Source organism: Patiria miniata, unplaced genomic scaffold (genome assembly GCF_015706575.1).
Source record: "Patiria miniata isolate m_02_andy unplaced genomic scaffold, ASM1570657v1 HiC_scaffold_24, whole genome shotgun sequence".
NCBI lineage: Eukaryota > Metazoa > Echinodermata > Asteroidea > Valvatida > Asterinidae > Patiria > Patiria miniata.
The window spans coordinates 635598-660186 of NW_024037063.1; the positions used below are offsets into that span (position 1 = coordinate 635598).

Genomic DNA, 24589 nt, shown 5'->3' on the forward strand with positions numbered 1-24589 from the left:
CGCGGGTAAATATTTTGGTAAACGTACACGTACACGGAAAAGAGTCAATATTTTGGCATGGAGTCTGAAATATTTAAGGAGACGACGCGTCCTGCTTCGGAAGGGAAGTAAAATGAAAATTTGGGGTACTGAGATTTGAGGTTTTAAAAGAAGCATGAACAACACCCGTACGCCAACAAAACCTTTCTCGATACGACTGTCATAAATCAGGGGAAAATATATAATACTCAAACATATCGGTAGAGGGCGTTCTCCCATGTTACCGTACTTGGAATGGATGGAAGGCCGAATTATTTCCCGACCTGCGAACAACGGCTTTAAAGTTCTGTAAATTTGTCTTGTTTTGCGGATTTCATTGCAATTTGTTTTTCCTAACAACAACAAAAACAATGGTTAAAAATAATGAGTTTTAATTAAGATTCGGTGATTAGGCCTAGTGATCAATGAATAATACGAAAAATATTCTATGAACAGCTGCAGAGATAGGTCACAATTAATGAAAATAAAATAATAACAGTTGGCGTTCCTTCTTATTCCTCCATGCTTGACCTATCCCCCACATTGCTTTGCTTTTTTCTATTACAATGTGTCAAAAAAACAGTACATTGTGATATTGAAGCTCAAGGTAAGATGACATCATAAATGAATTGTTAAAAACAATTGACACAGTACACAGTGAGTGACTTCGGAAAGAGACGTGAACCCAGCCAGCAGCCAGCAAAATCTCTCCCCAAAATACCTTAAAAGCGAAACTGTGCAATACTTTTTAGTTGTATTTTGAATTCAGTACAAACAATGTATGTTCCCTATCATACAATTAGCACCGCTATCGAATATATGCCATCCACGTCAGAAACATGAGAGGCGCGTTGCCCTTACCACGCCAGGCAGAAAATCGATTGGATCCAACCGAATTCTCGCCGGTCCCATCGCACGGAGATTGCAATCCTCGACAGATAGATTCCGAGTGGAGGAAATAATATACTGCTTGATGATGCAGGCAGCAGGAGCAGCTGCGACCACGTGACCTTTCAGCCGAGCTAAAAATAGCCAGGTGCGAGTACCTTGTGCGGATAATGACATGCATGAGAGATGCAGCCAGCCCATACCAATAACGTGTGATTGCTGCTAGTACGGGCGAGCCCTGCACGCAGAGCATATGTACAGCCGCCAAACGCAGTGATGCTTGGGTTGAGTGATGCTGCAAAACACGCCACATGAGTGTACATCATCATTTTCCATTTTCAGCAATCATCATCATCATCATCATTCTGTATACACGGATGCGCTGGAAGCCATTAGCTAGACGAGCCAATCTACATCTATGCTAAACACTGGCAGGTGAGTATAAAATGTTGTCTTTACGATTAGCCATGTGTATGATATCCTGAGTGGTGTCAACATTGATGGAGGAATTTATCGAAGGAGACTGCCATTATCGCACGCAGCGGGTTGCGAAAATGTGTATAGGCCAAGTATTTATAAACACTGCCAATTTCTGTCGCAGGAATTACAAAATAAATAAATTACATAATGATACACATACAAACACCAGACAGAAGAATTGCATTTCTGTGAAAAGCAAGACACATCGTTATTAAAAAGGGTCAGCATTTTTATTACATGAATGTGATATAATTAATAACATTAGATAACTATGGTGATCTAATTATGCCACCTACACATTCATGGACATTTCAGTGAGAGACTGGATAAAACCGACACAGACTTGACAGATGAAATCGTAAATTCCATGCGAATTTAAGAGAATCGGCTGTTTTTAGGGTATGAAATATGAGCCATTATGTTTAGGCAATTCCAGTGGTGGATTGGTATTAAAGCAAAGGCTTTGAACGCAGTTTGATATAAGCATTATAAAGATATAAATGAAATACACAAAAATATTGTTATATCCAACCAGAGCAGAAAAATACTTCCTAATAAAATTGTTTATTTTATTAAATCATCATAGTCATCATCATAACTGTTCGTACATTAACATTCATTCCATCACATTATGCATTCAGATCACGAAAATTAACAATCCTGCGAGAATGTAATGATTTATTTATTTGTTTTTTCCACTGAAAAATCAATGAAATAGAATTTCACTGGTTTGTATTGATTATATATACCTATAACATATTGCAACATTCGTTATTTATATAAAGAAAGAAACAGTTTTCAAATTTGTGTAAGGATATTTTTGATAGATATCTTTTCCATGTGCTCAGAGCGTGGCTTTTCAAACCTAAATATTTCTACCATCTCAAACATTCTGACATGATTTTCCCCCCTTTTTTCGGGCATTATTTCTGCTACTTTTCACTGCTCTTATTGTAAGCATTTGTACAGTTTGTTCCAATATGAATTCTGCTTGTAAAACGAACTGGTGTACAGAGCGCTTTGGAGGTTTATTCAAATGCGGTATGTGATATTAAAAACTGAGAAGACATGATTAAATTGAGTTCGAATTATGGCTCATTACTTCTTTTTTCCCGAATTGTATAGATTATTAAATTGTTATACAGGGTGATAAAAAAAAACCTGCAATAATGCAATGGATCCATCTTTTTTTCGAAACCAAGTTAAAGTTTTTTTATTTTAATTTTTAAGCATGACATATTCGTTCAGTAACCTTCTGTGAAAAAAATGAAGTTAATTGCATTTACCGTTTGTCTTTTGTGAACCTTTTTACTGCGGTACCCGATTTACGTTTTTGTCCACGAGGCATCAGAATTTTGCATAAGAGCGGAAACGGTGCAATAACGACAAGTTAGAGACAACACAGATTTATAAGCGACTGAACCTTAGCGCCAAGCTTTATTTTTCTGTTTCACTTCTTTGTGTTTATGCAACGTTTCTCTGGGCTATACCGTAGTTACTGTGTCCTTCATTGTTCACACAATCGCAGCTCTGCCCTCGACTTGGCAACTCTGCAAGGCAATGCATGTCTCAGCTCTAGACCTCATGGAAAGAACGGCTCTGGGGACACATTTTGCAATTTTTAGACGCCTCGTGGACAAAAACGTAAATCGGTAAAAAAAAAGTTCACAAGAGACAAACGGTAAATGCGATTAACTTCATTTTTTTCACACAAGGTTACTAACAAATATGTTATTGTTACAAAGTTTTAAAAATTCAAAATTTTCAAGTAATTTGATCCTTAACATGGTCTCTAAACAAAGGGTGGTGGCGCCCTTCCCTCCTGTCGGCAGACTGCCAACAGACACTATCATGCTGCACGGACGCTTCAGTACAGTCGGGGTTTTTTTTGGGGGGGGGGAGGGTTGGTCAGTTATAATTCTCAGGGTCTTCATCGACATGCAGCATGCGGTGGCCGAAGTGTAAATTTTCTTAACTAAAGGCAAAATTCCCGATAGCAATGACACTTAAGTGAATGAACTAATTCACTGAGTCAAAACAAATCCAAACCGTTTCCTGATAAAGAAACGATGACGGTGGTCGGGCCGTGCGAAGAGCGCATGTGCGCGCAGGCGCGTTGGTTTCATTTCCAACCAATAAAATCATTGCGCATGCTCACGCGTGCGTATTAAGCATCGAGGGTAAATTCAGGGAATTTTTTTTTTGCCTGTAACGAAGTACTAAAAAAAAAAAAAAGCCGACCCACTCAGACGTGTTGCTAATTTGATTTCGGTGGACGTTTTGCCCGTGGGAAACGGAATACATCGCGTGGTTAATTTCCAAGCGACAGAAATTCAGCTGCCCGATGAAATGAAAACAGTAAGGGAAAAAAAGTGAATTTTTTTTTCGAGTCCAGAGAAGCATGAGATGTCGACGCAGGAATTCGCCCGGGGCGAAATCATCTGATATCCTGTTTTCGTTGTGAGATCATCTTGCATATTTTTGGCAAACCTTAAAGTATTATACTGAATCACTGCATGCCTCATTTATAATCAGGCGAACGTGATGTGTACATGCATTTTTGGTTTGATTTAAATCTGTAAATTGTTTTAGTTTGAAATTTTTTTTCGTTAATGAAATGTCTGCCATGATTAAATTATAAGGCTAAGTTAAAATAAACCTAGAATAAACTAAATGAGCATGATCTAAAAAAAAATAATAATAACATGTCCTGGAAGTTTCACATTAGCATCTGACATTCAAATGCCTTGACATTCACAATTTGCATAATCTACACACACACAAATTAGTTGTAAAAAAACACACACACACACATATGTTTATGGTGTAAATCGAGGATTTGTTATTGTTTCTCATCATCGACCTTTTGTTCACACTTTAACTTTTTTGCAACAGCTCCCATTGGTTTTGTACACGTTTTCTAATCGAGGACGTCCTCGTTTTGACTCCTGTCCTCAATTACATAAGGCCTGTTTCACATGTGTGTCCTCGATTTACACCATAAACAAACCCACACATACACAGGTTTTTTATGGTGTAAATCGAGGATTGTATATTGTTCCTCACCATCGATCTTTTGTTTATACTCTTTAACTTTTTTGGCAACAGCTCCCATTGGTTTTGTACACGTTTTCTAATCGAGGACGTCCTCGATTTGACTCCTGTCCTCAATTACTCGATGATGCTTCACATGTGTGTCCTCGAATTACACCATACACATGCACCCATACACACCCATGCCAACATTACATACCTATGGGGTGGACATACCTTTGTATTCGTGTAGTTAAGAAAAACTCATTTTACTTGCACTGTGAACACCTTTTCAACCCAATTTTTTTAATCACGATTTCTTGAGTGTTTCTCTTCATTTTGCGACCAATAAATCTTACCCAAAAGAGCCTCTAAACCTGTTTTCCAGAGAGGGTAAAACCATGTGTGGACCTGGCTTAGTCCACAGAAGGTTCACACAACCCGCATCGTGTGGACCTGTTTTGTTTTCAGGTCCGCACAAAGATGGCAAGGTTGGCACTCACAAACACAATGCAAGATGGCCGATTTCAGGATTTACTCGTTAGCTGCTTTTGTTTTTCTCCGATAACCTAGCTTTACACATCAGAAAACTAATTGATTGAGTCGGTCAAACTTGAAAGATACAAGTCAGATTCCATTTCCCGTCTGCCGTCACTGTTATCGAATTAGAAATTCTCTGTGCTCGGTAGCAGTCATTGAAAAACATGTCCAGCAGAAAATCTGTCCGACTCGAGAGCCGAGTAAATTTGATAAATGAAAAGGGCATCCGCGTCTGTTATAAATGCCAGCGCTGCTTGTTCCGTATACGTCATGGAGTGCTTGCTACGAACCGTACTTTTACTTGAAGAAAAACATTTAAAACTCCATTTTTTTAATAATAATTATATATATTTAATATTTTTCATTGAACATTCTGTGAATTATAATGTTTTGGCAAATTAGTTCTACAGCTTTTGCCGATTTTTCATTGAACATTCTGTGAATTATAATGTTTTGGCAAATTAGTTCTACAGCTTTTGCCGATTAACTTTTTTGAGAATATTATCCAAAAATATCCATGGAACACTCGTTATTTTTTTAAACTTCGCATGCGCTTTAGAGACAGGGGATGATTGACCATTCCGATATACACGTATCAGATATATTTTTAAAGGCACTTTACACTCAAAGGGCCCTCTAGTGACAGCCTGCAGATAGTTTAAAGCAAAAAAAAAATCCAGTTTTTAGTATCGATATTCCTTTCATTTCTGGCGAATATAGCAAACGATTTGATCATGCCACAATTTCAGTGTCTATACAACCGAGTCGGGGAAAGAAAAAAATAGTACATGTAGTTTGCAGTCGAGAATGTAAAGGGGAGAGGGGGTTGCAACCCTCCCCTCCGGCCTCCCCTCCCCCTCACCCTACCCCCCCCCCCCTCCCCCACCCCACCCCACCCCCGTCCAGCCGCTGACTAATGTTATGATACCGTCATGGGGCCAAAAATAAACATGGAATGGTAAAGTCCCTACATATATTCTCAAAATGCATTGTCTAATTATATCAAATTTTTCCGGGGGCATGCCCTCGGACCCCCTAGCAGGGGGTGCCTTCATCACTCACCCCCACCCTTTATATCACCCCCCCCCCCTTAATATCACCACCATCACCCACCCACCCCCGCCCCCTTTTCCGAAAGCTATAGGCCTAGATCCACCCGTGTTTTGGTTTATATGCAGCATACTTCGTTTCGTCATGCCATAGTAAGATTTTTTTTTCTCCCGTTTTGAGCAATGATTCTAATAACTGATAATTAATTGACATATTGCTTTCGACAGGTCGAACCAGATTTGGAAAAATCACCATGGCTAGTTGGGCGCTATTTCTACTGGCTGCTCTACCGTTTGCATATTGTGGTGAGTGTACAGTATAGGCCTATAACAATATTATAGTTCTATTTTACGGTGATTTGAATAGGCATGCCATATTATAATGTGGTTGGGGGATATAATATAGTTTGCTTTCAAGGTGTAACATCCAACAATAAAAAAAAAAACAATCACCGATTTAATCATTGATCGCCAGCGACCATAAAATAGTCGGCCGACCATCGCATCTCATCGCGTCTCATTCACTATTATGAAACATTTGACATATAATGAGAAAAAAAAATGTAAATGCACAATATAATATGAAGGTCTATACAGCAGCGTTAAGATTTTAGTGTAAATTGCCGCGCTGTGATCCACAGACCTGCACTGATGGAGAATGCTGACAAAATGATAACATGCATTTTCCCATCAAAATGGCCAGTGTGTTTACCGTGCAAACACCGTACCCGTCTTCGTTGCCCTTGATGAAGGCGACATACTAATTACAAGGCGCGACTCGTTTTTTTGCATTAAATACATCGACTCGTCCTCACACATACCCGAGACTAATGCTCACGAGTGAAGCCAAATGGAAAATGCTTGCGCCACGGTATGTACACAATTGCCTGGGTCTAAGGGGGTGCAGACCAGTAAATAGGCCCAAAATTGCCCAACACGCGGGCCAAATCAAGATTTGTATGCCCAGATTTTTTTTGCTATTGGAGCAATTTGTGGGCCATGAACTTGAAGGTTTAAAAAAAAAAAAAAAGATGAGTGGACGCCGTGCACAGGACTGCGAGCTCGTGTTTCTGTGAAATTCGGATGAAATTGGGCCCTAAAATTGCTCTTTTTTGCAATGGAGCGCGGGCATCATTTTCAAAATGGCGATTGGCAACAGGACTTCATGTACTTTTAGGGGTGATCGTCTTTGGATAGAAGTTTCTCCCAAAAGTCATCGGATTACCACCAAAAATTTAAAGAGAATCTAAAAGATGGTGGAATAAGCTTTAATGTGATGGGGGTTTTAAACACCTCGGAGAGTTACGATTATGTTTTAACAACTTTTGGAAGTGCGCGTAATTATCACTGATATGGGAATCTTCACCTATAGGGGCTGAATGTCAAAAATGGCCCGTGCGAAATATAGTCTGGTGACCAGACAAAAGATTCTGAAGATTAATGTCAGAATAGTGAATTTTACATACATGATGCAAAATATATTTTATATATATAATTTCTGTATAGAAAAAAAGTTTCGTATACTTTCAAACGCCTCTATTATGTTAATTATTCTGAAAAATTAACATTCGAATGATATTCTCAATAATTAACATTCGAATGAAGGGATCAGGAACCGTACCAAGTCATTAAGGCCCCGCCCACTGCGCAAGTGCGCAACGTCACGTGCGCCTTCCAATGCTATACGCACGTCAGAATTTGATCGCGGCTGTGATTGGTCCAAAACAGCACGGGGCGGGGCTTAGTGGATCAGTGCAATGTGTTACGAAGTTGCGTTTTCGGCTGTAGGCCTATGAACAGTATAAGTTCCCTGTTATGTCGAAATATAACTCAATACCAAACAAAAGGAGTGAAAGTGAGAACAAAATCCCCACGTGCGCCTTTTAAAGCAATACGCATGTCGGAATTTGATTACGGCTGTGATTGGTCCGAAACAGCACGGAGCTATGGCGTGTCAAACGTTGCAATATTCAATATTTTGCAATATATATGTTGGATGTTCAATATGTGTTTGTTATCTTTTACATTTATGTGCGATGTTCAATAAAAGTGTGCGATATTTTTCATTATTTGCGCGATGTTAAATATATTTGTGCGATGTTTTACAATATATGTGCGATGTTTTTAGCAAAATTGGGCAAAATCAGATGTTTCTGAAAAATTTCAGATGTAAGGGGGTTAACCTTGCTTTTTTAGCAAAGTTGGGCAAATTTGAATGTGCATGAAAAATTTCAAATTGTTAAGGGTTAACCTTGCATTTTTTTGCAAAATACGGCAAAACCAGGTGTTCATAAAAAAATATCAGATTGTAAAGGGTTCACTTCGCATTTTAAGCAAAATTGGGAAAAATCAGATTTGTATGAAAAATCAAAAATTGTAAGGGGTTAACCTTTGCCCAATGAGGGAAAAATCAGATGTTTCTGGAAAATTGCAGATTGAAAGGGGTAAACCTTGCATTTTAAGCAAAATTGGGCAAAATGAGATTTTTATGAAAAATCTCAAATTGTCAGTGGTTAACCTTGCATATATTAGCAAAATTGGGCAAAATCAGATGTTTCTGAAAAAATCCGATGTAAGGAATTAACCTTACTTCTTCTTTTTTCGTGAAATTTGGCATAGTTAGATATTAATGAAAAATCTCAAATTGTAAGGGGTGAACCTTGTATTTTTAGCGAAATTGGGCAAAATCAGATCGTTCTGGAAAATTTCAGATCGTAAGGGGTTAACCTTGCTTTTTTAGAGATATTTGGCAAAATAAGATGAGATTGAAACATTTCAAACTGTAAGGGGTTAATCTTGCTTTTTTTGTAAAATTGGGCAAATTTAAATGTTTATGAACAATTTAAAATTGTCAGTGGTTAACCGTGCATTTTTTAGCAAAATAGGGCTAAATCAGATGTTTCTGGAAAATTTCAGATGTAAGGGATTATCCTTGCTTTTTTAGTGAAATTTGGCATAGTTAGATATTTATGAAAAATCTCAAATTGTAAGGGGTGAACCTTGTATTTTTAGCGAAATTGGGCAAAATCAGATCGTTCTGGAAAATTTCAGATTGTAAGGGGTTAACCTTGCTGTTTTAGTAATATTTGGCAAAATAAGATGTGAATGAAAAATTTCAAATTGTAAGGGGTTCACCTTGCTTTTTTAGTAAAATTGGGCAAATTTAAATGTTTATGAAAAATCTCAAACTGTAAAGGGTGAACCTTGAAATTTTTCATACACATCTTATTTTGCCAAATTTTACTACAAAAGCAAGGTTAACCCCTTACAATCTGAAATTTTCCAGAAAGATCTGATTTTACCCAATTTTCCCTAAAAAAGGCAAGATTAACCACTTACAATTTGAAATTTTTCATAAACATCTAAATTTTACTAAAAATGCAAGGTTAACCCCTTACAAGCTGCAATTTTCCAGAAACATCTGATTTTTCCCAATTTTGCTAAAATGTAAGGTTAACCCTTTGCAAACTGTTAAATCAATACATGAAGTGTCCCATTTGACTTTTTTAAAACAAATTATTTTTCCAGTTTTTAGGGAAAAGGAATGTTCTCTTTTTCCTTTCTCTTTTGTTGTTGCTATATTTTGCGAATTAAATCATTTGTATGGAATGCTCATAGTCAATCACAGAATATTTCACACATAGGGGCCTAGATTATATTTTTTTTAATTTAATAGAGACGCATTGATCGTGCTATCATATACCATTCTATTATTAGCCCTATTTTGCTAAAAAATGCACGGTTAACCACTGACAATTTTAAATTGTTCATAAACATTTAAATGTTCCCAATTTTACTAAAAAAGCAAGGTTGACACCTTACAACTTGAAATTTTTCATACACATCTTATTTTGCCAAATTTTACTACAAAAGCAAGGTTAACCCCTTACAATCTGAAATTTTCCAGAAAGATCTGATTTTGCCCAATTTTCCCTAAAAAAGGCAAGATTAACCACTTACAATTTGAAATTTTTCATAAACATCTAAATTGTACTAAAAATGCAAGGTTAACCCCTTACAAGCTGCAATTTTCCAGAAACATCTGATTTTTCCCAATTTTGCTAAAATGTAAGGTTAACCCTTTGCAAACTGTTAAATCAATACATGAAGTGTCCCATTTGACTTTTTTAAAACAAATTATTTTTCCAGTTTTTAGGGTAAAGGAATGTTCTCTTTTTCCTTTCTCTTTTGTTGTTGCTATATTTTGCGAATTAAATCATTTGTATGGAATGCTCATAGTCAATCACAGAATATTTCACACATAGGGGCCTAGATTATATTTTTTAAATTTAATAGAGACGCATTGATCGTGCTATCATATACCATTCTATTACTATTGCGAATTACTGTATTTTTTGGAATGTTCACAATTAAAAACACGTTATTTGAAAGATGTATAGATAATATATATATTACAATGTACATCTTTATTCTTTCCCGGTATAATTGATGGCGTTTCTTACGTCAATTGGCAATCGCGTCATTATATAATGATAGTCAAATTGATCAAACGAAACTCCGTTTTGATTATAGTCAATTATGAAATATTCATTGATTTATGACATACACCTTTGTTTCAATTTTGATACTACCCGTAGACCTGCCGAGCAGCTGTAGATATCAAACTAAACCAAAGTATAAAAGATAGAGGGTAAAAAAAAATCAAAAAGTTATGTGCTAGTCAAGCTTTCAGGGATCGGTCTGAGCCATAACAATGCCCCAGCCGATCCCTTAGTTCTCTTCCGGGGTCTCGGCGTCCCCGACCAATACACACTTCCTTCCCTATCCATCCATATAACCCCGGAGGGCCAGGCACCATGTAAAAGCAAAGAGCTAAGGGAGGAACAGGGCGGCCCCTAAGCCCTGATCCTCCGAGTGGACCACATGCCCTGAACCTGTACGAAGGCGCCAACCTGGAACTCGCGGACAGTACCAGCAGCAGTGCTTACCGATTAAGCTAAGGTACTGTTGGTACTTTACGACGGGAAATTAAATCTCTTATAGTGAATAATTGAACTCATACGTTAAAAACCAAAAAGACACCAGCGGGATTCGAACCCGGGACCCCGCTAACCGTGGACGACGAATCGTAACCGCTCGGCCAATTCGTTACCTTAGAATTTTCCTTAAACTGAGAAAAGTTGTCTTTATAGGTGAGCAAACGCGCCAGGAAGATTACTGGGTCCATTTGCTTTACCTTAATGGGTAAAAACAAGTCGATATAATGAGCCCAGTTTGTTTGGTTTGTTAGGAAGCTGCATAACACAGCCTATTGTGCAAAACAGTCGTGTGCTAGGCGGTTCATTACGCAACAATGAACACCGCAATTGTGTATTTTCAAAAGGCAGACGCGTAGATTTCTACTCTTTGTATCTGGGCACATATAGATTCTCACCTCCCTCTGCAGCTATTGTCGAAGAACATCGCACATTTAATGCAAAAAAAAATCAAACATAATATTGAAAACATCGCACATATATATCGTCAAAAACATCGCACATATATATCGTCAAAAACATCGCACATATATATCGTCAAAAACATCGCACATATAAATTGAAAATCGCATATAAATGTAAAACATCGCACACATATATTGAACATCGCACATTATATTGTAAAACATCGCACAAATATATTAAACATCGCGCAAATAATGAAAAATATCGCACACTTATATTGAACATCGCACATAAAATGTAAAAGATAACAAACACATATTGAACATCCAACATTTATATTGCAAAATATTGAATATTGCAACGTTTGACACGCCATACGGAGCGGGGCTTAGTGGATCAGTCCACTGAAATCGAAGGTCGTTGTGGCGAAGTTGCATTTTCGGCTGTCTCTATGAACAGTATAAGTTCCCTAATATGTCGAAATAAAATTCAATACCAGATTAAAGGAGTGAAAGTGAGAAAAAATCCCCAGATGTTCGTAGGCAGACCTATTTCCCTTTGTCACTTCCTCATATTCTGTAAAACAACACCCACAGCTATAGTTTTACTCTCCAAGCAAATATCAGGTCATGTGTCCTTTGAGTTTTTCGAACTTCCTCGACACAGTGCAGGTACGTGGATTTCGCAATATGCTTTGGGCGGTCAGGCAAGAAAGATGCGAAACTGAAAAACAGAAAACTTCTCAATTTAAAAAGAACAGTTTAGATTAAGTCACACATCAAATTCAAGCTTTATCTTTCACTCTCTGTTCTTTTTTGTTGCCTCCGAAGAAGTCCTTGCTAAGGATGAAATGTCAGACCACTTTATTGTTTTGCCTAGTATTTGTATATTTCATGTCAGTCCAGTCAGTGAGCAGTTTGCAGCAGCTGAATTCATGTTCATGTTTTCCCTTTTATATATCCAATGGCTTATGGTTATTTCCCGCCAAAAGTGTTCGCCCCTTAAGTTAGTTCTAATCGCCACTTTGAAAAGAGATCCCTCCGCTGAATTGCAAAGTTATTGATCCAATTCCATTCAGCTTAAAGGGAATGTGCAACATTTGCTGTTGCTGCAGTTTTCAGAAATAAATGAATTTGGACGATAATTATATTAGGCTATAGCAAATCTTGTTAAACTGACTTGTTTCATGTTTTGGGCTTGTAGTTGTAGGTGCAGGAAAAACATAGAAAACCAATCATGTTCTTGTAGTCTGGTTCCCTGACCCAACTTAAGATAAAACAGAGCAATTTGTAGACTTCGGGGAATTGTAAGGTCAAAGAATCAGTCTAGCAGGCTTGTACCCATTCACAGGTGTGTAATCAATTGCAAAGAAAATACGGAAAAGCTAAATATGAAAAGCTAGGAGCAGTTTTTGAAAAAAGCCAGTTTTTTTCCAACGCTGGTTGGCCGACCAGCGTTGGAAAAATACAGTTTTTCTTAAAAATGTCAGCACATCAGGAGCCACGATTTTACAGGATGCTTTAGACTGTCATTCCCTAACAATTCAGTAAGGTATTGCTGGATAATTTGATCATTTCGTTTTTTGATGTTTGCAAATGTTGTATCTTCCCTTTAAACTAAGTTATGTTGAGATCAGAGCTGAGACTCTTAAGTTTTGCAAACCCTCAAGTGTAGGGGCCTCGAAGCCGAGCGGTTAGAGCGTGGAGCTACGGAGTGGAAGGTTGGTGGTTCGAATTCCATTCAGACCAAAAATTGGAAAACTCTCTCCGACGACCCAACAGTAAAATTGGTATACCTGATTCGTTCAGGCAAGGTAAGATGACGAGATGAGAGGATTGGGCACCCGTCCGCCACTCGGACGCCGCGCCCAAGACACAGTGGAACTCTAACATCCCACTGCCCCTACGGCCAGTAATGGCTATGGGACCTTTTCCTTTTGTACCAAGTGCATGAGAAATTGGCTGCATGCGTGCAGATCGTGATTAGGCCGGTAGGCAGCTCTGTGCATCTTTACTGGCCTGAAGTTTCAAGCCGTTGCCTGGCGTGGCTCAATGACTGCAAGTTCGATCTCTTCCCCAGCCTGAGCTGGTGGGCTGGTTCCCGCCGCATTTCGCCGCCGGTCATCGCCAGGACGGTGGCAAAGGCGACCTGGTGCCCGTCCGACGAGCTCGCGGAAAGTCTGTACCACGGCTGCCCGATAGTCACCGTTGGTGGCGCTGTACACCAGCGTGTTCACGGAGCTGTTGAGCTGGCGAAAGGTGACAACACACAGGGCCAAATCGAAGAGACGCCTCTCGTACCTGATAAATTCAACCACAGAAAGCTGAAGACTTAATATAAGAATAATCACGATTTCGTACGCGATTTCCATTGCATTAAGTACGAAGAAGATAGCAGTGTTGACGATCAGCATACGAACAACGGGCCGAAGCTGAGAGGGGCTGGTTTGTGAACCGTCGGCCAGCTTTTGATGACGAAGCTTTATCTTGATGACGATGGCCACATAAGACGAAACAGTGATAGTAAAAGTGGCCAGGTAGAAGATTAAGAAGAAGATCGCATAGGCCTTTATGTTGATATCTTGGTCCAATGTGGCGGAGGTTGTAATAAAGACTGCACAGAAAACCGCCGCCAGAACCCAGAGTCCGGCCGATATCTTGGCTGCCCGTGTCTTGGTGGCTTTTGCCCGGTGCGTTAGCGGTGCGAGCACGGCTGACAGTCGCTCAACCGCCACGGCGGTCACGAAGCTGAACGAGGCAATGTTGGCCGTAGACACGAGCGATCGAACCACATCTAAAACGAATGGTTCAACATCCTTGGTGTTGATCCACGATACAGACAAACCCAGAGCGAGGAAGAAAGTGTCGGCAACTGCCAGGTTGGCCAAGTAGACGTTGATGATCGTGCGCATGGATTTCACGCGGACGGCCACAACGACGAAAACCACGTTCAACAGGATTCCTACCGGCGAGAGGATCTTACCAATATAATCGTCTATGTCCGCAATCTTTCTGGTGTACGCGCCGAAATCATCCAACAGTTGCCCGTAGTCTGTTGTCAGTCCGTCGCCATCTCTGTCTGTTTGATTCATCGACATTTTGCCTTGATGATGTCTGTACTGTACCACAGTAGTTTTGACCATACTTTGATTGATATACAATGTAGGCCTATACTTATAGACTACTTCATCATGAGATGACCGAAAGAAAAACATAAATTAGGGGAAGTAACTTCTCATTAAATGTGAAGGTCACAACAGTTTTGAAGATCGGTAATTTTTCTTTCTCTTTTTTGGTAAGCGTGTGAACGGGGGGAAGATCGGGCCTGCAGTATAATGCTCCCGGTCGAATCATGCCGAACTTTTCTGGACATGTTTCACAATCTGTTTCGTTTGTACTGAGCTAAACTTGTATGTGGTTTACATGCAGAATTGACCTGCCTATATTTTTTTATGAGTGCTTGATTAAGATTTGGGGAATTCCAAATAAAACTTTCACTTCACTCTTGTACTTATTTTCATCATGTGATAATTATTATAATTACCATTTCGGTGCATGATTAAGTTGGTTTGGCTCATATGTGCACTGTGCGACGAAAGGCAAAGCTTCAAACTCTTTGTCAAAATGCACTTTTATGATATTTTATTTTTGCCACAAAGTTGGTTTCTACATGTATATTCGTACCTATTCGGTTAGCATTCGCAATTATATCCAAAGTTGTAAGGAATAGCTCATTGAGCAAAAAAGAGCCTATTGATTTACGCTTTTGTTTACACTTCAAAACGTCCCGGGTCAGAATTGACCCGGAAAAGGGTCATGTGGGGCCTGACCCTTTTTCGGGTCAAAAATGACACTTTTCTTGGACAAAATTACACTGTGTGACTCGGTTTCCGGGTTATTTTGACCCGGAAAGTCTCATTTTTGACCCGCAAAAGGGTAATTTTTGAGCCGGAAAAGGGTCAGGCCCCACATGACCCTTTTCCGGGTCAAATCTGACCCGGGACTTTTTAGAGGGTAATACAACTGGAAAAACAATCTCGCTAACATTAAGGCTATACATCATTTCTTTTTCTTTTTAAAGGAGAATCATCAAATTTAAAGCGCATTCTGTTTGGATAAAAAGTCTTGTTATGTCACGAGGTATCAAACGTATAGTACATACAGCATCAGAAATAAGGTATAAGTAACCATCGCTACAAACGTGTTATTTTGTCAGTCACGTTTCGATTAAAACAAACGACAGCGAAGGATTATTCTCCGGTTATTGACATATTTATTTTGTTTGGCCACTTGAAGAGAAACTATAATGCAAGTATTATACACACACAAAAACTCGATTTATTGTGTATGACTATAATGCTGTACAAGACCGTTCGATGATCGTTAAAAAAAAGTTTTACAGGTGTACAATATTCCCTGGCAAACTTCACGAAATCAGTGGCGTATCCAGCGGGGATGGGAGCAACTCAAACGCCTGAGGCCTTTCCCCTTTTTTTGCTAATGAAGTGAAAGCGTCCTCTTTATGTTTTATTACGAACGGAAAGAAAAGGGGTTCACTTTTTCGGGGGTAAAATGTCAATTTTGCCCCCACCTTCCGACTCCAAACCTGGATAAGCCACTCTCCCAAAACAATCCCTGCATTCAAACCACTGTTCAAAAACAGGAGAGAATCGTACTTTAATTGCCTGATTAAAGTCCAAGACATCTTCATATATATATATTGCGATAATAATGCCTTGATCTGCGACAATCGAAGATTGAAATGCAGATGGCGTCGCTGCGAACTTGGTGTACGGTTTCAATGTTCGCAGTTGGCGCCTGCGACTCATTTCCGACCTGTCCTTGTGCAGTTTCCGGTGTATCTGCGACAGGTTTCCGACACAATTCATGTGCGACCAATACTTGTCTGCGACGGGTGGCCGGATTCCTCGGAGTCAATTCCAACTTGACCGCTACTTGTCCCTGGCATAACTGCGACTGGCTTCGGGCACGTCTACGATTGCTTTCCGGAGTGTCTGCGATTTGTGTCTGGCTTGTCTGCAACCGGATTCTGACAAGTTTATGGCTTTTCAACTTGTCTGTGACTGCTTTCCGTCCAGTCTTTGACTCGTCAGGATATCTATGGTTCTTGAAGAGCTCCAGGCGGTGGGCTGTCTACGAATTCTTCCTCCTCTTCCTGTGGTCGAAGATTGTCCTCGGCTGGCTTGGGAGATGATTCTGACGGTGGTACAGGCCTAACGATGGCCAACTCGACCTGCCCGCAAGCAACGCGTGGCCGGGAAGGGGCACTCTCAACTCGGCGGCAGGAACGGGTGCGACACGGCCAGGACAAAGTCTCCACCACCGCTGCTCGATAATCGCTATTGGTAACTGAGTACAAGAGGGTGTTCGTGGAACAGTTAATCAAACGCAAGATGAACATGGCTGTTTCTACGCCCAAGCTGGCCAAAGCAAATTCAATGTTATCATCCGCAAACCCGTGGCCAGTCAATATGACAGCTGTCATCACAGCTACAGTGACAACAGCAGAGTTTAACAGAAAGAAAACGATAGTGTTGATGGCCAACATTGTGACAACCTTCTGTGTTCGTCGCTTATTGTTCTGTACATTAGCGGGGTCGGTTGGGTGACGTAGCTTGTGGAACAAGCAGACATACGATATCAAAGTCACTACAAAGGTGACTATGAAGATGGCCCGAAAAGACCATTTAAAAGTGTCAATGACCGTGTCGGTGTTGTCTGGGATGGTTATAATTACGATTGTTAAAATCAACCACCAGGCAACAGCAAAGGCCCAGAGCCCGGCCGAAATCTTGGCAGCTCGCGTCTTGCTGCTTCTGGCCCTGAATCTGATGGGGTGGCGCACGGCGGACAATCTTTCCAGAGCCACGGTGGTCACGAAGCAGTACGATGCGACACTCAGGGAAGAGGCAAGGGCGCCGACCACTTTCGAGATGTCCGGGTTCCACGATGAATAGATCAAAGCTCTTGTCATAGCAACAATGAGGTACCCGGTGTCAGCCACCGCCAGGTTGGACAGATAGACGTTGATGATCGTGCGCATGGACGTCACTCGAAAAACGACGAGGAGGAAAAGAGCGTTCAAGACAATACCGAACAGTGGAATGATCTGTTGAGTTAAACGCCAAATATCATCGTTTTGTTTAGCAGCGTTGTATAAGGCGTTCCGAAATTCGTTTTCTCTTTGAGTTAGTCCATGGGTTTTGGTGGTAACATCAACATCCTCCATTTTCTGTTATAAATTAAAATCACTGTGGTAAGATTTGAGAACGTATAAGGCTGCTGTCTGTTTATGAAGTGCACAAATGACCAAGTCTTCTTTCCAATTAAGTTTGCACTCAGATGCGAAACCTTCTCAATCAAAACGAAAACTCATGACTGTCCTATAGTTCCCTTATCTATCAAAATCGGCTGATGATACGTAAAAGCGAACTTGATCTATGAAGTGTAACACTAAGCATTTTGAAAACAACTTTCAAACAGATAAATACGTTTTAGAATCGACATGACTGTGAGCTCTCAATGGATTACTGTAAATCCTCTGTTTTACATTCTCTTTCGATGTGGAAGACAATATAGTACGTGAGGAACTTTCCCAGCACCTTTTCCTAGTACACAAATCGCAGTCACAGAACGTGCGTTTCTGAAAGAAAAGGGCCAGCGGAAACTGTTACCCCCCCCCCCGAAAAAAAATCTTTCAGAAAACTTTAATGTAGTTTAACTTTAATTGCGTTGTGTCTGTATATTTAGATGGATTTATAAATCGCATGACTTGCAAGTTCTTCAGTCGGTTCGAAGTTGATTTGACGGAGCGGAGTGTGGCTTGAAAAAAAAGTGGGCGTGGTTTATATTTTTGGAACGGTTTGGAAAGTACCAAACTATAACCTGTTAATCCGAAGCAATCTTATTGCTGAAAATATCGAGCAATCCAAGAACCACGTCGTTAATGCCGACTCTTCTGTTTATCCTGCTCCTCATTAAAGTTACACAACTTGAGGAAGACGACGGCGGCGCAATGTTCCAAAATGAACACGCCCCAACGCAAGCCCCGACCAATCATATTGCTTGCCTCTAGTCACTGGCGCCGGATAACAGAATCTTAACATTGATTGGGTGGCCAGTTTGATACATTTAATCGACCGCTCAATATTTTACATTTCCCCTTACATCAGACATTAGTGGGAAAATGAATCCATACGAATTTTACCTTCCAACTTCAGGTCATTTCAGTGGACAGTGTAATCCAAATTTCTACAAGACCCCAATATGTTTGAACACACCTGGCGCTTACTTCTGCGAGTGTGGTGCTGGATTTGAGTGGAACAGCAAGCAGTGCATTGGTACGTATGATAAGTCCCATCGGTTTTGTTTCTTCAAGGACCGTATTGTAAGTGCATCTCCATTACATTTAGTCTTATTATTTTAATCAGCGCTATTTTGGTAGACGTCCGTCTTTGTTTACATGCGGTGCGCCCTCTAGTGTCCAATGGCAACTAGTAATATGGCGGCGCCCACACGGTAGATTATATATTTCATAAAATGTGTGTGACTTTGCTCTTAATTGAGTTCAGTGCATTAATTTTTTTATGATTTTATCTTGTGGGGTTTTTTTTCTTCTATTTTGGGCGTCTGCAACCTGATGAAAGAGACTTTTATTTCGGCATGGCCCTCTCTAGATTTCGATTTCGGTCCCATATTTTTTGGGCATTTTGCGACCAGACAAATGACTGATCACTCATGTCACTGCTGATCAGTCCCTGTGATAAGTCTGGTTCCGGTCCCGGGCCCCCGACATAATCACTTATGATGGGGGCAGAGATCAGTCTAGTATTATAAAGTACTTGTTGTATGGGCCTATGTACAAGAACTGAATTACAAGCTCCAAATGTGGCCCAGATTTGTCTAGACTGCCGTGTAAGTTGTAAAGTTGTAGCCCCATAAATGTTGCTGAAATACTGGACTTCCTCCGTATATTCAGCCACACTGCTACATTATCCATAGGCCCTATGTGTGGACACCCCCCCCCCCCCTTGCTAACTTGCTAAGGGAGCACAAAATCAAATCAAGATTGAAATTATTTTATCATTTTATAATCACCTTAAGTATTCTATGCTGAATAATACTTAATAGCGAAAAAACCCTGTTGAATTCATTACCTTCAGTAGTCCGAGTAACTTGGACCCAACTTATCGCCTTTTTTAACATTTGGACATGGTCTGGCGATATTGCCAGACCATGTCCAAATGTTAAAAAAGGCGATAAGTTATCGCCTTTTTTAACATTTGGACATGGTCTGGCGATATCGCCAGACCATGTCCAAATGTTAAAAAAGGCGATAAGTTGGATCCAAGTTACTCGGACTAACCTTCAGAGGTTTAGTTATCTTATACTTTCGGGTTCAATTCATTCGAATTTCTGCTGCCATTGTTCACGAAAGCAGCATGCTGCAATGACGTCATGGGTTGTGATAATCGCGCCCTCGCTGAGCTTGCGCCAAATTTTGGCAAAGTGCATCAGTGCGGCTGTTGTCTGTCGTTCAATTCTGGTCAAAACTGCATGCATGTGGCGCACTTCAGACCAATACATGTAAACATGTTTTGATGTAAACACATGTTGGCTGATCCTCCCCTCCCCCCACTCCATCCTCCACCCATTGTAGCCCAATCTGTGGACTCGCGTCTCGAGTACAGCGATGCAGAGGCAGACAGCTATGCCGTGCTGCTGGGCAAAAACTTCCCCTCCCTGGAGGCTTTCACAGTCGGGCTGTGGATGCGGCTCAGCTCGGCCAACTACGATGGGCGGAACGGCACGGTCCTGGCTTACGGCTTCCCAAGCAAGAACAGCGAGGAGCTGTGGATCAGCATCGGTGCGAGTTTCTTCGCGATGCGCATTCGGGGAAAGGAGTTGGGCGTGCGGCTGAAGCCCAGCTTGGCCCTTGACAGATGGGTGCACGTTGTCTGCACGTGGACGTCAGACGGTAATGAAAAACACTAGATTACCATAATCCCATAATAAGGGATGTATCATCAGCATTGACATTTAGATTGTCAAAAATGACCTTTTGGGGAGGGGGGGGGAAATGAATAATCATTAAAATGAATAATCAGTATCTTTACACCACTTTACAAACATATAAACAACAAAATTGTCATTCTAACTTGTTTCTCTGATAATAACCCTTCGTATGAAAACTGTAAACATTTGTCTTGACACTTCTCTACGAGAGGCGTTTTGGAGAGAAAAAATATATTTCGACAAAATCGCAGTTTTCCATGTGCGTTAATGTAATGTTATAGCAGTGGTAGTATGAAAGAAGTTTTGGGTTTGCATACAGGTGGTGTTTGGTCGTTGTTCGTCGACGGACGCCAGGCGCACACGTCGGATGGCCTGGCTCCCGGCAAGACAATCCGTGCAGGCGGACGACTGGAGATCGGCGTCCGTCGCAAGCGCGACTTCGGCCCCGGCCGCAGCTCCGACAGCGGCGCGGCGGTCAACACCACGTTCGACCACAGCGTCTCGTTCAAGGGCGACATCAGCTACTTCAACATGTGGAGGGGCGTGTTAGGGGCGGACCACATCGCGGACATGCACGGGGACTGCACGTTCACGTACTGCGGCGACGTGACGGAGTGGGTAGACTTCCGGACGGGAACCAGGGGGGAGCTCAAGCTGCGATGGCCGTCGGGAGTCTTCGGTAAATTGGGCGTACTTTTATGGAACTGCTAAGCAAAACAATTTGCCAAGAAGGTTTATGCGCTGAGCAGAAGCAAACTAAGAGCCACTCCCAAGCAGGGTGCTTGGCAAGAGTTTTAAGCGTGTAAGGTTTGAACCTTTTTTAACTTGTTTTTTTTCTTGTTTCAGAGACATGCATTCGGGATAAACCTCAAGGCTGTGATGCTTATTGCACTGGAACCATTGGTAAGCTGCATCTCCTCATAAATATGTATGAGGTGTGATTTTCATTGATGTTTGATTTTTGTTTGATCATCCACAAAAATGCCAGCAATGTCTGCAATAGTTTACAGAGGATTAATAAGCAATTTTGACTTCCCTGATGCCGTTGGCATGTCTTGTCCAATGGAAAGGCTGCATTTACATGTACTCATAAATATGTATGAGGTGTTATTGATTATATTTGATTATTTTTGGTCATCGATTTATTTTCGGTCCGCAAATGCCAGCATGAGTTTGTGGACAGTTAAGCCATTTTGACGTCCCTGATGCATTGGCATGTCTTGACCAATGGAAAAGCTGCATTTGCTCATAAATATGTATGAGGTGTAATTATCATTGATATCTGATTTTGTTTGGTCATCAAAAGGTCCGCAGTGCCATCATGAGTTTGCAGCGGGTTAATAAGAGATTTTAAATTCCCTGATGCATTGGCATGCCTTGACCAATTGGAAAGCTGCATTTGGCTCATAAATATGCAAGAGTTGAAATGATCATCAGTGTTTGATTTGACATTCGTGAATAGGTCCGCAATGCCAGCAGGAGTTTTCAGAGAATATAGAGTGGCCCCGGACCCCAGTTGGCGAAGATGCCTCCATGCCTTGCCCCGGGGATACCAGCGCAACGCTGAACGACGACACGGATGCAGACCAAGACGCAGACAGTAAGTGAACTCTTGTCAGGAGGTTTCTTGAGATTTGGTGATGAGAGTGAGGAAACATAGAGTCCTGCCCACTTTTACTTTACTGCTCAAACGGATAAAATTAAAGGGCCCATGCAATATATTTCCTTACTGCAATCCTTGAAAATGTATGTTTGTGTCTCCTTGAAACTGCATGTTTGTGTCTCCTTGACCTTATTTTCAATTTCCAATTTGCCATTTTCAAGGGTATTTTCCTGCCTTTTTGGTTTTTATGCTAATGCAAATTTCCATTTTCCTGAGCAAAAGTATGAGGTCATTTCAGGCAGAAACCTCCATGTTGCAGCTATTTCAGCACCAAAACTTGACAGAATTTTGGATATTTTGCCGTTGTAAATTTCCTTTTCTTTGTTGATTCGTTTTTTGTCAGTACATGACAGTAGGCCAGTGAGCAAACTTTTCTCACAAATGTTTTCAATGAACAAATTTTTGTTTTCGTAAGTTAAACAGAAAACCCCTAAACTGAACAGTGTCTTCCTGAAATGACATCACAGCAACAGCACCCTTAGTTGTCCGGAAATGAGTGAAAAATGCAAAATGTTTGAAGAATTGCAAATTTCAGTAAAATTAACCAAAAAGGGATGTCATATGGTTTTCATACCTTTAAGAGGAGCAGAAATTTGTACAAAATATGTTCTTCAGAAAAATTCATCTAATGAACCCTTTAAGTAAATCTGATAAAATTGACGGTGATTGCTATAAATATATCATCTTGGTGGAACTACCTGAGGAAAATTGGGGCAAAAGGTTTTGCATTTCTTGGAGCCCTCTAAGAATGTGTCTTTGCGTCTAATTTTGTAAACGTTTAGCAATTATTTTATGAACCGTTTACACATTTAGCAATTTCACAAAGGCTGACGTGTTTCCATTTGTATATATCAGCAGATTGGCGTGATTGTTGTGACATGATAAATCAACAATATTTAACGTAATAAATAGCGGGCAGTCATTGAAAAAGTAAAAACTTAACTACGTGTACCCGAATGTAATCAAGTACCGCAGTGCTTCTAAGGTTTCGTAAATTAAATTCTTTCGAAAACATCGTTTGTTGTTTTTGCTATGTATGTTAAGCTCAAAGAAAGATCGCGTGAACGTAGGTCAGTTTTCCATAATTCTGGTTTCGTTTAAACGTTTTGGAAAATTTTTAAACGGATTTTGATTTTTTTTGTTTAAACGTTTGGACGTGTAAATGGTACAGAGCCCTCCCACATTCCTTTGGCCCATCCTACAAAATTAATCCCACCATGATCGTCCTCAAATTGTTGCCACAAGCACTAATCTGTGCCATTAATTTTATTTGCTCATTCAACTGATCTTTCATAAACAGTACCGCAAGGCAGTCGCACTTGCCTTGGAGATGGCATCGTGGGGGAGGAGTCAGATGATCTTCTGTGGGGGGAGGCAGACGTGACCGAGTGTCTGTCTGAAGATGTCCGACTCTTACAGCTCAAGGTAAAATTCCAGAAAAACGTCGGATTAGTCTATGGAAACTTGTGCAAAGTACCCCTTCAATGGTGTACGTCACGCGTGCTGCATAGCTACTTGTTACTACCCTGATAGTTTGAAAATTATCCAATAAATGATGCATAATTGCTTTGTAAAGATGTACGAGAAGTAATAATAATTGCTGGGAATGGGTCATTAGGGAGACTTTCCCATAGACTTGTGCACAAAATTGTTCAAACTTCAATGTGCCCTAACCCAATATTCCCTTCTCCTTTTTCCACGAATTTCGGTACGTTTACTTATAAGACCACGAGCAACACATTAAACCTTATTGCGACAGTAAAATTTTGCCTCTAAAGGGGGCTGTGCCATTAGGGAGACAGTTATGTGTCTCCCTAATGACCGGTGGCTCCATATTATCGAAGAAATTACGATAACGTGTCTCCCTAATGGTACATTTAGTAATTTAATTCAATTTACTTTCTTCTTTTTTTGCAAAGATTGAGAGCCTTCACAGCAACATCTCCAGAGGCCTGGCGTACAATAGCTCCACGATCTCGGCTCTTTTAGAGGAACTACACCGCAATGCTGTCCAGTACCGGTCCAATCCGGCCGACATAACGGCCGACATCTACGGGGTTCAGACGCTAATCAAGATCCAAAACTCCACGCTGAGTCTTGACGCACTGGGTTACCCTAGCAGAGAGGAAATCTTGCACTTTGCTACGGTAATACTGTCTCCCGGTCTTAACTCCGTTTTCGTAGTCTAACAGGTTTTTGGTAAAAACAAACTGTATTGAGGTCTTTGGTTGACCATGCAGTAGTCTTGTGGCATAACTATTGAAAGATTGTATCATGGACTTGATACCATGTGTTTATTTGCATTTTAGTTAATCATAAATTTGGAACTCTTTATTCATGGTATTGAGAATTCCAGATTGTACTGGGTGAGTCAGAATGATCTGGACCGAATTTAAAGAAAATAGTAAAAAATATGTAGCAATTATCAAAAGGATAGGCTGGTAGTTTGGACATATTTAGTGAAAGTTTCATGTATATCCG

The 24589-nt window shown here is 40.5% G+C and overlaps 1 protein-coding gene across 5 annotated transcripts in view; it reads left to right on the top strand.

Annotated features, from left to right (window-relative positions):
- The first annotated feature begins 1183 nt into the window (after positions 1-1183).
- LOC119732427 (adhesion G protein-coupled receptor L4-like) overlaps positions 1184-24589 on the top strand; it is a 37576-nt gene continuing 14170 nt past the window's right edge. The window contains exons 1-9 of one of the 5 annotated variants that reach the window (XM_038205939.1): positions 1184-1341; positions 6237-6314; positions 18651-18770; positions 20090-20407; positions 20765-21124; positions 21292-21348; positions 21908-22045; positions 23409-23533; positions 24028-24255. In XM_038205939.1, coding sequence (XP_038061867.1) covers positions 6263-6314; positions 18651-18770; positions 20090-20407; positions 20765-21124; positions 21292-21348; positions 21908-22045; positions 23409-23533; positions 24028-24255 — 1398 coding nt within the window. In that variant the 5' untranslated portion in view covers positions 1184-1341; positions 6237-6262. Of the gene's footprint in view, positions 1342-6236; positions 6315-18650; positions 18771-18842; positions 18972-19057; positions 19345-20089; positions 20408-20764; positions 21125-21291; positions 21349-21907; positions 22046-23408; positions 23534-24027; positions 24256-24589 lie in introns of those variants that run through there. The other 4 variants (XM_038205938.1, XM_038205941.1, XM_038205940.1 and 1 more) reach the window with 4 other exon arrangements.